The 16544-nt window shown below is 36.9% G+C and overlaps 1 protein-coding gene across 4 annotated transcripts in view; it reads right to left on the bottom strand.

Annotated features, from left to right (window-relative positions):
* Nucleotides 1-782: 782 nt before the first annotated feature.
* Nucleotides 783-16544, bottom strand: part of LOC122718568 (protein slit) — a 475302-nt gene continuing 459540 nt past the window's right edge. For 3 of the 4 annotated variants that reach the window (XM_043943704.1, XM_043943705.1, XM_043943707.1), the window contains exons 14-30: nt 15852-15998; nt 14385-14456; nt 14220-14291; nt 12972-13141; nt 12297-12498; nt 12136-12207; nt 11758-11829; nt 10114-10185; nt 9861-10024; nt 9001-9220; nt 7354-7663; nt 7080-7293; nt 6344-6805; nt 5578-5775; nt 5262-5411; nt 4952-5091; nt 783-4776 (exon numbers count right to left, since the gene is read on the bottom strand). In XM_043943704.1, the coding sequence (XP_043799639.1) occupies nt 4690-4776; nt 4952-5091; nt 5262-5411; nt 5578-5775; nt 6344-6805; nt 7080-7293; nt 7354-7663; nt 9001-9220; nt 9861-10024; nt 10114-10185; nt 11758-11829; nt 12136-12207; nt 12297-12498; nt 12972-13141; nt 14220-14291; nt 14385-14456; nt 15852-15998 (2824 nt within the window). In that variant the 3' untranslated portion in view covers nt 783-4689. Of the gene's footprint in view, nt 4777-4951; nt 5092-5261; nt 5412-5577; nt 5776-6343; nt 6828-7079; nt 7294-7353; nt 7664-9000; nt 9221-9860; nt 10025-10113; nt 10186-11757; nt 11830-12135; nt 12208-12296; nt 12499-12971; nt 13142-14219; nt 14292-14384; nt 14457-15851; nt 15999-16544 lie in introns of those variants that run through there. The other variant, XM_043943706.1, reaches the window with a different exon arrangement.

Raw genomic sequence — 16544 nt, 5'->3', positions numbered from 1 at the left:
CTCCCTCCCTCCCTCCCCCTTTATCGTTTAAACGTAGCGCGCGAACGTTAATCTCGTTACAAGGAGAATTACTCGCACGTTATGTTTGGTCGAATGCGGGATTCATTAATGACTACGGCCCTCGCAACTTCCTTCGTGTAATCGGCAGTGTTGGTAATAAGTTTTTTACACTCGTCCTCTGTCTCAGCCTGGCTTCTGTATCCTGTTTCTCTCACCATTTTTTAGTTAGTTTGATTAATTAGTTTTATTTTTTCTTCGAAAGATCGACGAGCTTTCAGAATTTGATGATGATTTGATCGATAACAATATTTTTGATCATATCTAAGAAAACAGATATATATTTGGATGATTCGGGATGAATTTTTTTAATTTTGTTTTATTTTTTTTCCTCGAAAAGTGAAGATGGAGCGAAAATGGAGTTTGGTATCTGCTTTCATTGAAATTTATAAATTTTTGATTATTTTATCAAACTTTTTAATAAATATTGGAGGAGTTTTAATAAATATCGTTGTATCTTGATTTTGAATTAATTTTTTCACGAGAGAAATATGTAATTTTCTTCTTTTTTTTGAAAATTTAAGAAAAAATTAACCGGACCATTTTTAAAAATAAAATATTCTCGCGTAATTCTGAAGTCAATTTGGCCGTACGATTTTTTTTTGTATTTATTCCATTCTCTGACGTGCTCTACTTTATCTTTCATAACTGTTTTTTCATTCTAAAGATGGAGTTGATGATCAAGCCCCTATGTCGGTATGGAAGATATTTCAAACAAGCAAGAATATATCCATGTGTATATTCTATAATATAATTATTGGAATAATCATCAATATTCTGAAAGTTTTCAATCACGTGTGCTTATCCTGTTTTCAATTTCATTTCACAAGTATTCAATTCGACACGTTGCTCGTGGCATTCAAATATTATTACAATTTAAGAGAAAGAAAAAATTTTTTATTCTCTGAAAATTCTTATCTATGATATTCGATTGAGAAAGAGTTCGTATTAAGAAGAAGAAAATAAATAATTTGCAAATATATTAAATTTTCGTCTAACGAGCAACGCGTTAATAACACCAACAATGTTCAGTTTATAAAATTTATAATATGGGAAAGAAATTAATTAATTTCGAAACGCAACGCGATAGCCAACTTATATTAATGTTAATAATTATGAACTAGTAGAAAATACGCTATGGTACACTTATCTGTATCATTTTTCCTTTACAAGGAGAAAAATCAATAACAATAAGTGACGATATAAGGTGCTACGATATAATGCTTTTCGTCTCGTTTCCGCTTTCTCGATGCTTCCACTCGAAAGAAAAGGGGTACACGATGATAATAAAATAATCTTCGATCGCGAAGAATGCATATAAAAGTGAAATTACGCAAATTATTACAAATATCATCGCATCGATGATGCTACATACAACGATTGATAATAAAAATAAAATAAAGATACTTGTAGAATCGTCGTGTGGGAAAGGAAGAAATGACTATATTATAGATCTAATCTAAATATAATAAGAAATATTTTTCTTCTCGTTGGTCCCCTTTCGGTACGAATTTCGTTCATAATCGATAATTGAAACCTTCTCGATATATTATTATTATTATTTTTTTTTTTTCTTCATAAATACTCGCTCATTTTACACTTTCTACAAAAATTCATATTATTATACTTATATTATAAACGTAGAGAATTACACGTAACATCGTGCAACGTTAAATACAATTTCATATATTAAACTTAATTAATCCTTACAAAATACAAAAATGGTTACAAAAATGGTTTAAATATAAAAATCTAAAGGGGAAAAAAATCCGTTAAATTATTCAACGTCAAGATTCGACTCGTTCGCCTTTCTTCAGGCATCGATCTCTCGTTCCTCGGAAATAAATCGCTCGTACCGAAAGGGTTGGAAAAACGCTGAACACTGTACTGCTGAGTATTTTGTCGATTTAACCCGATCGACTTAACTCTTTGCACTTTTCTTATTGTTATTTCTTGTTCTTTTGCCAATAATTTCAACAACGCTAATGGAAAGAAAAAAAGAAAAGAGACAAGAGAAAAATATCATAAAAAGATACGGGACAGAACAAATTGAAAATTAAGTTCAACAGCATTAAAGAAAAATTGTGATTTCACGCGAAGAATGAAAGTGCAAAGGGCTCGATCATGCATATTGTAGAAAATTCGTTTGCCTCGAATAAATCGCGAGACTCGTGGTGTCTGGAAAGTGCGATAAGAACAATCGATCGATAAAGAATAAATCCGGCGAATGATCTAGCGCCAGATCGTTCGTGACGACGAATAAATTATACACGACTTAAATACTGGCAGTGGAAGATGTAATACAGTTATCCGCAGAGTAGGTACACATTTTTTTTTTTTTTTTTTTTTTTTTTTAAATATAAGGGAAACATTAAGAGGGACTTAAGTTAGTTTCGAACGAATCACGCCACCCCGATGAAAAAACATTCGCTAAAAATCATCGTCGTCGTCGTCGACGCTCGATCATTTAAATAATCCGCTCATACAAAAATAATTACGCGTTCCTCTTTCCTCGGGCATCAATGGGATTGTCCCCGAGAATCACTTTTAATTAATTACGCTTCCATCTAAAAAATTCGTCGTTTCTACAAATGGCCGCCCAATCTCTCGACCTGTTTCCCCTTTCAAACCTAGACACCTAGATGGTGCGATTCGCACGATAGAACCTCGAAGAACAGTACCTTAGGCCGTGGAATGAAAGAATCGAGGCTCCTCGAGTCGCTTTTTCGTCTCTCGCTTCGAGAGATCACCTTTCGATCACCCTTGATCGTTTCTTGCCTTTTATTATGCGTCGCGAGAGGGAACCATTTTAGATTTATTTACAGATTTTTTTTTTTAGAATTTACCTCGAAGCTGCTCTTTTTTTTTTTTATTATTATTATTAATTTTTGTTCGATAGAAAATCGTATAGAACCTGTTAATGTTCGCAATTTTATCGATAATCGCCAATTTTGCAACGAAATTAATAATAAAGGAGGCAAGAAACACGCGATACGCTTTTTTTTTTTTACATATACTGTTTTTCTGCGTTAAATTATCCCATTACTAAATATCGAGAGGTTAACTCTTCGTAGAAATAGTAAGCTTAAACGATAATTAGAGATAATTAAAATAGATAGTAACGAAACGAAACGGAATCGAAATGATGGAAATTGTCTGTTTGATTGACCATTTTCGATTGATCATTCGATGTTTGCTCGTGTACGTATACATGTGTGTGTGTGTGTGTGTGTGTGTGTGTGTGTGTGTGTGTGTGTGTGTATGCATGTGTCGTTATATTATGCCAGATACCGATCATCATTTTGCACAACTGCCTGTTCGAGAACTTGTATTTGTTACAAACGTTTACTCAGAGGACAATAGACCTAACAATCCGTCGAGTTTTCACGATTAAATTGGGGAAAATTTTGTTGAAAGAAACACGAAAACTCGGTTACACCGTGTGTCTTTAATACTTAACTTAGCGACTGTCTTTTACACATGCTGCTCGTTCCTTTCTAATCTCTTTCATTCGTATCTCGCCGATTTGCGCCCATTTAGTTACAATTACAAATAGTCAGGATTCGGAAAATAGTTGCGCGAAGCTCAGCACGCTTCTAAAAGCCTAAAGCTTTCATCCGCTATCATCAGATTCCCGGATGGAAACTGTGAAATTTCGAATCGCGGAAATTTCGATCTCTCAGATCTCTCAAATCCTCGTTTATCATCGAGAAACCGAAGCTTGCGCGACAATGACAACGTACAAGGTTGAGAATTTAGGTTAACAACAACGTTCCCCTAGACGATCATCATTTCGAAAATTGTTCACCGTTATTATTTATTATCATCGAGCTAATAATAAAAAATTCCCCTCCCCTTTCGACGAATCGGCTGGGTCGAAGGAGAAGGAGGAATTCTCTGAGAGATCGATAATCGTTAAGCGTGAAATTCGTTACAAAAAAATTGATCGTACCTCAACTTCATCCACTACCACCCAACTACCAATCGTAATCCATTAGATCTATTTCACACTGAGCGAACGATTCATGCGCGTGGTATTGAAGGGAACAATGTTGGGAACACGTTTCGTGTCGGTCCGTGTTCTCTCCAATCAATTTTCCACTCTCCGATCGTCGAGCATACGTCGATTAATACAATAATATCTAGCCCCGTATGCGTCGATACCGTTTTATCCTCCTCCCCAAATATTCTTTAGTTCCATCGATCCTAACGCGCGCACATAATATAATATCTTTCTTCCACGTTTCGAATAATAATATCACACTGAGCCGGCTGTGTGCTGTTTTATTTCTTCTTCTTCTTCTTCTTCTTCTTCTTTTTGCGAGTGTGTGTGTGTATGTGTCCATCTTTTTCGTTAATTATTTTCTTTTTTCTTTATTTTTTTTTCTTTTTTTCATTCAGGCCTGGCAGTCCCGCGGCCCCCTTAGACTTTCGTCACGCGTTCGACGAGGACGCGCCGAGGAAGATTCGTATCCACGGATCCGCGATCGACTCTCGCCACATCACCCGTGCGCGTAGAAAGTTCGAATTGGGGCACTGTCTGAACGGTTCTCGGGGGTTTCCTCTCGGTCTCGATACGTCTCGACGCTTATTTATGGAACACCTGTGGCGCTCGGCGTGTTTCGGTCCTGGCTAGTAGCATTTCCGGGTGCACGTGCATTTGCGCACCAGATCGACGTCCTTCGTGTACCGCATCCCGTCGGCGCAGATCAATCGTACCTGTCGTACATTCCAGACGTTCGATTATTATTATTTTTTTATTTTTATTTTTAAGATAAAGTTAAGGTGAAAATTTGCAGGAGAAGATTGCTCCATTCGATTTCGATTATGAAAGGGTTATTTATTTATTCTATTATTGAAAATGTTGAGAGACGAGTACTTGACGTAATCGTACCTTGCGCCGTTTCGTTTTCCTCGGCAGACAGCAAGAGTTGCCACAACTACCCCAACACTTGGCAAGTTTTACTGGTCGTCGACTCCGACATCCGTTCTCGCTATAATACTCCCTGGTGTGCTCCTTGCGACACGTCGGTGCTGCAACAGAGATACATAAAATTTCTTATTTCGACAGCTATATTAAATTTTTCTAACTTCTTCCTCTTAAAATACCTTCTTGATTTAAATCACACTGTGTAATTACTCGTTTCCGTTTATTTGTTATTAAAAAAAGAAAATTCCTACAAGTACACCATGAATCTTCGTACCTTTCTCACAATACCGTCCTTGCCACCCAGTTTGACACCGGCACGTGTATCCATTTCCGATCGGCGATGGCACGCACTGCGACCCCTTTCTGCACTCGTGTCCCGTGCACGGATCGGAAATTATCGTGCCAGGTCCCGTCATAACGATGTCTGCAACGAAAGTGAACGTATGTCAAATGGGCACGCCGTTTCTTTTAATATCGATCGGAATTATTATTATCTCGAATAGAGGTGGAGATTCGATATTACATCACGCGATATATCATGCCGTGTGAATATTATTCGATACTGGATGAATAAGTGAGTGGATTCGTACCGGAATGCTCGTGAGCCATCCCCTCTTGTGGCAATGATTCCTCGTTGCTGCTGCCCATAATTCCTTCCGCTTCCACGACGTCCCGTGCCTCGTCAGCTTCTTCCTCGTTTGACATGCAGCCGGGAGTTACGCGATGCATCTTCGCTGCATTGCTGAAGTCTACCAACTTGTGATTGATCCACATCTCCGAGATGCAGCCTTGAGGAGAGAGAGAGAGGAAAGGAAATTGTTCGCGTGATTGATTAAACGAGCTTTTAAATTACGTTTTAACGTCGTATCAAAATAGTTAAATTATTTTAACTCGATTAAATTTCATTAAAATTAGGAAAATTTTAAGAAGCTACAACTTGGAAGATAGTAATTTTGATCTTTTAATTTATCTCGATACGACTTTCAGAAAGTATAATAAAGAGAAGGTTAATTTTTAATCGTTTACTATCTTCTTCCTTGTCACTTACTGGAATCATCCCAAATTCCAAAAAATCATTCATAATCCATCGTTTTAAATACTATGAAAACCTATATCGTGACAATCAATCGAGATGTCGAAAGATAAAACGAAGAAACGATTTCAACGAAGTATTTTTTAATTTATTCTCACGCGTGAAAATTCCAAGTGGAAAAGAAAATACACGCGTATCGAATTTTATTTATTTTTCGTGACTCCTCCACATTATATTGTTATTAAAAAACAAGTTAAATTTATATCTTTACATTAAATAAAGTATCCTCTCCAATCGATATATAATATAATATAAGATCTCACCTTGAAAGCTGGTGATGTTCCGCAGATGAAACTCGGTAAACGCGACGTTGGCGACTTCCGGCGCGACGCCGCCAACGTACATGGGCGCGACGAGTTTCAGATATTCCTTAGGACCCTCGTTGATAATGCTCCTAGCCGCTCCATTGTCGACCCTCATCGTGAAATTCTTTTTGATCGCGAGAAGCTCGGCCACGTGAGGTTTACCATCGGCGACCATTTCGTAACTGTACATCGTCGAGGTTGGATAATTGCCAACGTCGTACGAGACCCTTACGCGGCCGTTGAACAATTCGACGGCGATGTGATCGCCGTTCTGACCGTTGTAGAGGAGAACCCCGTTTTCCTGCGTGGTCGTGAACACGATGGTCACGTTCGCCTCAGGCCTCGTGCGTAGCGGCTCCAGCTCGACCAGCGAGCTGTTGTCCACGAAGCTCAAACTCGTCAGGTACTCGCATCGTTTTCCTTTAATCCCATTTTTTCAACTCTATATATATATATATATATATTTTCGTATATACACACAACTTTTCGATATCGTTCCCTACTCATCCCCTTATCGATCTTTTATTTTTTCTTTTCTTAATTCTATATTTTAATATTTACGAGTTTCTATCTAACTTATTTTTATTTTTAATAATACGATTAGGATAGGATTGTAAGGAACGAGTATTATATTCACTCTATACTCTTTTGATCGGAATGAAGAGAAAAGTGGAAAACTAGTTAAGTTACTCACCGGTGTAGCCGGGGTGGCACTGGCAAAGGTAGTCCGCGGCGGAAGCGGGAGCAGGTTGGAAGCATGCACCGTGCTGACAGTCATGATGCGCGCACGGACTAGTCTGCGGGTAGAGCATGACTGTCGATGGTGCGGCCTCGCAATATCTCCCTGTATAATCCGCCGCGCACTTACATTCGTAATTGTTTATGCCGTCGATGCAAGTAGCACCGTTCTGAAAAGAATCTTCAAATTATCGTCCGAATAGTTAGTTGGGAAAAGAGAAGATACGTACCTGGCACATATGATCAACGCAGTCATCCAGGTTGGTGGAGCAATTAAGGCCGGTGAAGCCGATTGGGCATTCGCAGCTATAGTGGGTCCCGTGGTCGACGCACCGGCCCCCGTTCTCGCAGGGGTCGTGCCCTTTTGTGCAAAAGGGTATCTTCTCCTCGCAGTACTCGCCCATGAATCCTGGGGCGCACTCGCATCTGTAGGCTTGTACGAGGTCGACGCAGGTTGAGTTATTCGAGCACTTGTTGTCCTCGCAGTCGTCGACGTTGTTCTCGCATCGAAGTCCCTTGTACCCGGGGGCGCAGTCGCAACTGTCGCACACCGACTGATCGTCAATCGAGACATTGACCATGACCTTCGATCGCGGTATATCCGCCAATCGATCTCACGTTACGCGCAACCGACCTGTGTCGACGAATGTGTCCTCGAACGTATATTTGAATCTCGCTCATAATTTCCGATTTCACAATTTTTACTTTAACTTTGAATTACTTTTATTATCGAAATATTAAAAAAAGTATATTTTTTTTTTTTAGAGATCGCAGAAGAAATGATCGTTTTTAATTCAGTGGATGTAAATATTAGATTAATTTAGAAAAAGAAGGTAATATTATAGAATCGATGTTGGTTTTGATATTTTAATAGGGATATTTTTTGGAGGGGATTAAGTAATGTTCGATTATTGCTTTTCGAGGAAAGGATTATCGAATTATAATTCGCTTCGTCGATAGATCGTTACGTGTACGTTGTACTGTTCGGGGCTCACGTGCAGAGGTCCCGTTTTATTTATTCATAAAACAGTGCACGCTTTTTGTACGTGCAATTTACTGCTACTGAAACTACATTTCATACTCTACTTATATACGTTAAACAGCGCTTTTACAATGCAAATACGCTTCCCCCTATGTATATTTCGGAATATACATCAACGCGCAACAATATTAACTCTTCCAATGCATGTTTGTAAATTAAAAAAAAAAAAAAAAAAAGAAAAAAAGGAAAAAGTATGAACCTAGTAGGTTGGAGGTTCATAATCATCGACTCATACTACCAAACAATGAAATAACTTTCGTCAAATAGCTTTGTCTATTTCAGCGACACGAATATTTTCACGATCGATGCAATACAGCTACGATAGATATTCAATACTATTGTCTCGCCAAATACTTTTTTTCGTGCACGTCTACCTTATCTCTGACCAACACTACTGCCTTCCGTACGCAGAAGGTTTGAAAGAAATCAATCGAGCTACAGCAAATGCACAGATTTATATATATATATCTGATTCGATATCCGCGGAATTCTAATTCCAACTACATTACATTTCGTAAATAAATAAATCTCCAGAAAAAAGAAATCAAAATTTTTTTTTTTCCAAAATCTTCACGAAATATACACGTAAAACTTAAATTTCTATCTTCGATAACAATTAAATGGATGAATAACAGATAAAATAGAATAAAACGAAAAAGAAAAAGAATTATTAAAAAAAAAGAAAAAGAAAAGGAGAAGAATAAATACAAATTCGATTAGAATTCATCGCGGATCTCGATCTCTACGGGCACCACTGAACGAGCACATATAAATTAGACCCGAACGAGCTGGCCAAAAATATTCTCTACGTTATATTAGTCAAGACGTTTGATACCTGAATCTTCCTTCTTCCAATACTTTACAAGTTCCGGTGTTCCCGCAAGGATTTCCATAGCACGCGTCAATTTTATGTTCACACCTGTCCCCATGATATCCTGGCGCGCATTTGCAACGGAACTTCCGGTCCGGGAGCGCCTCGCAAAATCCTCCGTTCTGGCATGGCGAGGTGTAGCACAGGTCGCACTTGGCCAAGACCTCGGCTGGCTGTTGGTTGGCTGCGCGGAAGAAAGGTCTACGATTAATGAGCAATTTTAGTACCCCATTGTGACAACGGGCCAAAAAACCATGAACTAAACAAGACTGATTCACCAGACCAATGAGAAATCAAAAACATATGCACGTGCGATACATTTTCGCCGATCGTTGGGTCGATAGCGGCCTGCTGATCAAAAATTCATCCTTCCATATTTTTCAATTGATCAGGCTTTTTCCAAAATCTTGGAAACTGATTTTTTCCTTCTCTCGATTATCTCAAATATCTCTTTATCCTTGAGCGAAATATAATTTTTCAAGTAATTTCTTGAATTGAAATACGAAGATAATTAAATTTTAATAAAATTATTCCGGAAGTGATGTATTTATTCTGAATACTGGAATAGCAATGATAACTATTTTAAACATAATAAAAAAAAATTATAAAGTGATTTATCAAAAGGAATAAAGTAAATTCCATCCTATTTAGAAAACCAGCCTTTAGCTATAAACTGATCGACGCTATCAATTGATCTTCGACGTAGCAAATATATACACGCGTATATAGAATTCGCGGTTCGAATCAATTGCTGGAAGAGAACCTGATCCCAGCAGCTGGCCACTTTCGCCACGATCGCGATATCTGTCGAAGGAAATACATACTTTTGCATTGGAATGCGGTCGCAGGTGTCGTGAGCAACAGCTTGTCCCTCATCGCTGGAGGCTCCATACATCTCGCTATACCTGCCTCCACGTAATCCTTTTTCACCCATTCGGCCAACCATCGCATGCTGCAGTCGCAGTAGAGCGGGTTGGACCCAAGAGCGCTGTAAACAGGCGTACATACAGGATTGGTGAGTTATCGACAGTCTCAGGAAAGCAATGCGTTCGCTTTCGCGAGGGAGGGTGTACTCACAGGTGGGTTATAGATTGAAGATCCTCGAACGCCCCCTCCGGGATCACCGATATGTCGTTACCGTGCAGAGACCTGGATTTTAAATGATCGTTATTGGACCGGTGGTAAAAGTTTCTATCCTTTTAAATTAATTTTGTGATGGTTTATTTTTATATAAAAGGTGAGATAAAAAGATTTAACGGTGATTCGGGGAACGAAGGGAAATAGTTATAATAGATAATGACGGGTCGAAAAATTGTGTATGTATTCTCAAAATTATGTAAATGTATTTTTATTTAAGATAAAATTGAGTTTTTAATAAGCGTATCAATATAGGATTTGTGAAAGACTTTTTATTTTTATCACGAGAATTATCAGAGTTGTCGAGGCGAGACTTTATAATTCTCTGATTATATTTATTTATTATGTATTTAGATTTATTGAAATTATTGGAATTATTATCGTAGAGAATTTTTATTAAATTAATTTCGAATGGGTTTCATATTTTTTTCTTTTCCAATTACTTTAATACAATAGATGCCTTCGATAAAATTAAATATATTAAACCAAAGGCATTAAGGTTGTTAAAAAACGTTAAATTCGTGTAATTTGGTTTTTAAAAGAAAATTTGATTATATCGGAACATTTCGCGAGAGAATAAATGGTTTTTGTTCTGTTATGTTAATTTTACAACGTGAATATTCCAACTGCTAATGCCCTGACGTTAATTTTATTTTAAAACGACGTTAAAATCGTACATACAGATAATTCCCTTTTGATGGAAATTTGAATATTCTTTATTGGATGCGTACCAATAAAACGTTTTGTCTTATTGCGTGTTTTTACAGCGAAAATATAACTGCTAACGAGCGGTTAAATTCGTATGGAAATTAAGATAAAATCGAATAATTTGCTTTTTCAATACCAAAATTATACACGTACAATTTGGCGTACCATTGCCAGAGATTAACAGAAAGTTTTGAATTGTTGTCATATCTTACCGTCCATCTCGTTACATATTCGTTAAATGCAATACAATTCAATACAATCATTATCAATTAATAAAACCGATATTATTAAACCGGTATTATCATAGAATTCGTAACTGGTGACCAAATGATTATTTGCTAATACGATAAATCCGCCCTCCCCCCATCCTCTTTCGAAATCAGTAATAATTTCCAATGAACCTAGCAACGTCGATCCCCGATAAATCGTTTCTCCTCGTAGTTCAACGTGTACAATGATTCGACGAATTAATTATAATAATTACGATGATAAAGAACGATCGTTCCTCAAATTACCCGCATCAAGAAATTAATAACGCAAATAACGCAATAAACGTGCGACGATAAATCATTGTGACGATCGTGATCGATAAATTGTGTGACCACATCGTTTCGTACACGCTTTTGTTTATTTCATTATCGAAAACTTAATGCGCGTCCCATTAACGATTGTTAATTTCCCCATCTAATTCATAATGGAAAGCATATTGGAAGGTAGCGGAACGCTTTCGTCCAGAAAAATGATCCACACCAACTTTATTGTGAATCATTTTCACATTCCTTCCCCGATGATTTATGAAATCTCGATGTCGAAATGTATAAAAGGAACGGTATAAATCTAGCTATTGTTCGAGAATTATTGCGATTCGAGACTCACATTATCCGCAGCGATTTCAAGCCGGCCAGAGCGTTACGTTGGACACATTGTAACTTATTGTAGCTGATAATTCTGGAAATTCGTCGAAATTGTGAGTTAATATTTCAACTTGGATGATAAATTTGAGAGAGAAATGGATCGAATGTCTTTTTAAAACGAGTTAAACTATATTGATCAACGATACAACATTCTTAAATAAAAATAACAGTTTCATCAAAACGATCGATCTTATTATACTAAAGAAGACGATCTGTGCAAAATTGAATAGGATAATGTCGAATTTTTTTTTTTAAAAATATGGTCCATTTCTCGAGAAAGAAATTTTTAATTTTTAGAATAAAATATCAAATGAAGAAAATCTAAACTTCTCTTACTTACAAGTGGGACAATTTGGTGAGATTTCTGAAGGTATCGTTGGACAGCATCCCGATCTGATTGTTGCTCAGATCCCTGAAAAAAGAAGAAAGGGGTCGAAATGTTAAAATCTTTCTTTTTCCCCATTTCGGGAAAACGTGTCGTCACACGTGTATTTTATTTACAATCTAGTGAGAATCCTCAGGTGGTTCAGCCTCTCTGGCTGGATCGTCTTGATGTCGTTCACGTCCAAATACAGTTCGGTGGTTTCCGGCGGAATCCCACGTGGTATCTCCGTAAGCTGAGATCTCGAACATCTCACCACCGAGCCGGCGCAATTACATTGGGGTGGACAGTAATCGTCTCCTAGGCAACCCACGCTGTCGTCTGCGGTTCGTAAAGCAAACGATCGATCGTTAATCTCAAATTCGTGCGCCGATCAAAAGTGTGAAGATCGTGAGAACGAAGGAGAAACGGAATAGGACCGGGAAATTTCAGGATTATAAGAATTTAAACTCGTTGATTTTTAATTTAATTATTGGAAAAGATAAGTTGAAAAAATTAAAATTAAAATTCAACTTAAAGTAACTAAGTTTATATAGTTATGAAGGATCTTGGTTCAAAAGGTATCGTTTCCAAATATTGCTAATAATCACTTGGAGAAACTATTTAAAAAATTCAAAGTATTGAAATATAATTTAATACAGAAAATATTTTACACCTGTCCAGCGATAGATGATTCCTGATAAAAATTTTTTCTTTCTTTTATAAAACATCAAGTTATGGGGGGGAAAAATTTAATTTACGAACGAAAAAAGGATACTAAAAGAAAAAAAATAGGAAAAAAGTTGCAAACTCACTGTTGCATTTGAACTCGTGATGGGGGATATCTTTGACGATCGCATCTTTCAATCTTGGTGGGTCGTGGCAGTGTCCAACGACGCCTGACAACGGCGTTTCGCGTTTTCTCAACCATCCGGCGAACCACGCGAGATGACAATTACACGACAAAGGATTGCCTTGCATGTTGCTGAAAATGCGAAGCAATTTATTAGGCTGCTATTAATTATGCGCGCGTAAGCACGAAATATATTTTACGGAGAGGCGGGAATGTCAACTGCGGAATGGAAATACCGCGCTGCTACGCACATACACGTAATAATTAATGAATCCATATCGTTGTCTCGTTAATATTGATGAACCGTAATTCATATAATCATTCTATAATACTAATCCGATTAAATATTCGCGTTTTAATACGGCGAACGCGTTACTCTCTCTCTCTCTCTCTCTCTCGTACGAGAAACGTTATGATTATTGATTCTCGTATTTTACTTTCGAAATCGTTTCTACCGGTGTATCGGTACGAGCCGTTAAAACGATTAATTATAAATTAACTTCGTTACACCGTTCAACGATAATTAAATACGTACGTATGAACTTCTCGATCATATCCCACCGATTCGTTTTCACTCGATTCTCTGCAACGTAATTATTACGTCGAATCAAGATTATGTTTTAATAATATATATATATATATAGTAATTATTCCACGACGATGATTTTCATTTTTCTCCGCTAAAGAAATTCTTTCCTTTGCACGATTTTTCCCTCCCTATTATAAGGAATAAAATAATTCTTTAAGCGAAGAGAGCAGAGGGTTTTCAGACTTTATATTATTTTATTCGTCGCGTTCATTGTTCTTACAATTGCTAATAACTTTTACTCGAACGGGTAAATTCAAAATTTGATAATCTTATAGGGAAATCAAAGATTGATAGTTCGATTTGATTTGAAAAGAATCAAAAAGTAGAATTTCCCGTTTAAATTTTCTTACTACTCGAAACAATTTTCATATTTTCCATCATATCTGTATTACGCAAAAATACTTTTTTTCCACTCGAGCATATTCAGAATAAGTGGAACGAGTCAATAATATCTACCAATTTCGATAAATTCCGACAAGCAGTTTGAGCGTGCAATATTATTTCGAAGGCGAAATTCAATAAACAATTTCACATTCGCCCGAGAGAATCGATTTCGCGTTTAAAGGAAAGGAGTCTAGTTTAAAAAAGAGATATAACGGTGTCGTTATACGGTATACTCACATGGTGCGTATATGCGTCAATCCGTCGAACGAGCCTTGCATAACGCAGGTTATGGCATTCCCGTGCAGGTTCCTGTGAAAATCACGTTTCGAATATATATGTATATTTATATATATACAGCGTATGAATACCGTTTTATGAAGAGACATAAAAGTTTCTACTCACAGGGTCTTAAGATTCGTCAGCCCGGTGAACATCTTGTTGTGAACCTCCCTCAGCCTGTTCTCCGACAACAATCTACGAAACGAGAGCTCGTTATTGCATCGGGAGAGATACAACGAGTACAAGGCGTATGGTTACGAAATATTAAAGAGAAAAAGAGAAAAAAAAAAGGGTCTCTCTTCTCTAAGGGGAGACTTTGGGAATCGATTCTGCTCGTGATTGAACGTACGTTGAAAATTTGCACAGAAATTATTATTGTGCGTTATTCCTATCCTTTTTTTTTTCAATAAAATAAACGACTTCGAGAAAGATGGAATAATCGAAACGCTGGAAAATTATTATTCTTCCTCAAGATAATTTTTTCCCTCCAATTTTGTTCGTTTGGTGGTATGAAATTTTCTTTCAAGAAAAAAAATTTACACATTCTTTGGAAATTTTTCTTCGCCTAATAGAGGAGAGAATTAATTTGGAAAAGAAGGATAAGAGTTAAAATGAAGAAGAGAAAAGAAAGAATTTTCGTATATATATATATATATCTTTTTTTCGTGAAGATAATTTAAAGTATATTTTTTTCCTTCGATTCAAATGAAAATGTTTATCGTTTGATTCGATTCTCCTCAGGGGGTACACGTCATTTCGATTCATACCCCGCACTCGCCCGTACTAAAGTACACACGGGAGTAACATCCCGCCCTCCGCCCCTCCGGCTATCTAATTAATCGACCCATTGTCCCGTTAATTGCCTTTGAAAATTAAATCCTATTCTGCTTCGTTAAAGCTCGTTTCAAAGTCCCGATCGAGTTAGGCACAAATAACGCAAGTAATCTCGACTCGTCTGAATACAGACCCCCGTTATTCGAAACTTTCTCGTCTAGAGAAACGTTTCGGGAGAAGGAAAAACAAAAAAAAAAAAAAAAGAAAAAAAAGAAGAAAACGAACAACAATTCGATGACAAATTAAATTACATCGTGGAATTAAAGTATTTTGAATTATTAAACGCTTTATTCTGTTTTGTAACATTCTTTGTAAATTTTGTTTTCTAACGAATTAAGATATTCTATCACCCGCGTTCAATTAATTAATTTTCAAATGAAAATTGGATTATTGTACACAGAGAGTACGGTAATTTCCTCTTAGAATGTTCTAAACTTTCAAGTTTCTAATTAAGTGATAATAAATTTAAATGGAAAGTAATAATAAATTACTTTGAAAATTACAAGAAGCTAAAACTTAAGGTAAAATTAGATTCGAATTACTTGTTTAATTTATACCAAAATTTCCTCGATAAATCAAAATACCATTAAACCACCCTTAAACTGTTATTTAATTTCAAAGAATTTCCATCCCCTTCGAACAATCTTTTATTCCACGAAATTAAATTTTTCGAAAACGCGTAATCATCGAACTTCAACATAATAAAACTTCTCGACTAAAATGGAGGAAGATAAAAATAAAAAAAAAAAAACTTACAAATCGGTCAGCTTGTGAGCGCCCTGAAACGAGGACGCCTCGATGCGCGATATTTTGTTCTTCCTAAGGTCCAAATGCTGCAACTCGGGCAACTTCTCGAACAGGCCATCAGCTTTGATCTTATCCAGCTCATTGTTGGCCAACAGCCTGGCCGAAGAAAGGAGACGAGAAAGTTAGAAGTCTATCTTTGCCGGCCGACACTCGAGCGGAGCAATTAATCGCGCTATAGGGCGTCGATCCATTAAACGAGCTCGAATAATTTATTTCGAATAATAGCTCGACGATTCATTGTTGGACTCCCCCGATCGTACGGGCCGGACTTTTGATCAGATAATTATCTTGTCGGCCGTTTGAATTAATTTTCTCGCGCCAACGAGAAAACGAAGGGGTCTGCGAACCGGCCTCCGATTCGTCACGATCGACTGGCCAGATCGATCCTTTCTTTCTTTCTAATCCGATGATATCTGATATCCTTTGTTAAAACGCTCGATTGATATAGTTAGATGATCGCGAACAGTCGAATCGCTTAATTCTTTTAATTAATATTATAATAATTAATTGGATTAGATTAGAAAGCTATGCGTTGGCAATTTGGTTATTCAATTTTCGGGGAAACGAGTTTTTTAAATATATATTTTTTTTCAATCGATCTAAAGAAATTGAGATTTAAATGGTAAATGGAAATAGTAGTTT

This window comes from Apis laboriosa, unplaced genomic scaffold, assembly GCF_014066325.1.
Source record: "Apis laboriosa isolate Shangri-la unplaced genomic scaffold, ASM1406632v1 scaffold64_cov150, whole genome shotgun sequence".
In the NCBI taxonomy this organism is placed as follows: Eukaryota; Metazoa; Arthropoda; class Insecta; order Hymenoptera; family Apidae; genus Apis; species Apis laboriosa.
The sequence above is the reverse complement of the archived record's forward strand: the minus strand, read 5'-3'. Positions and strand labels throughout refer to the sequence as shown.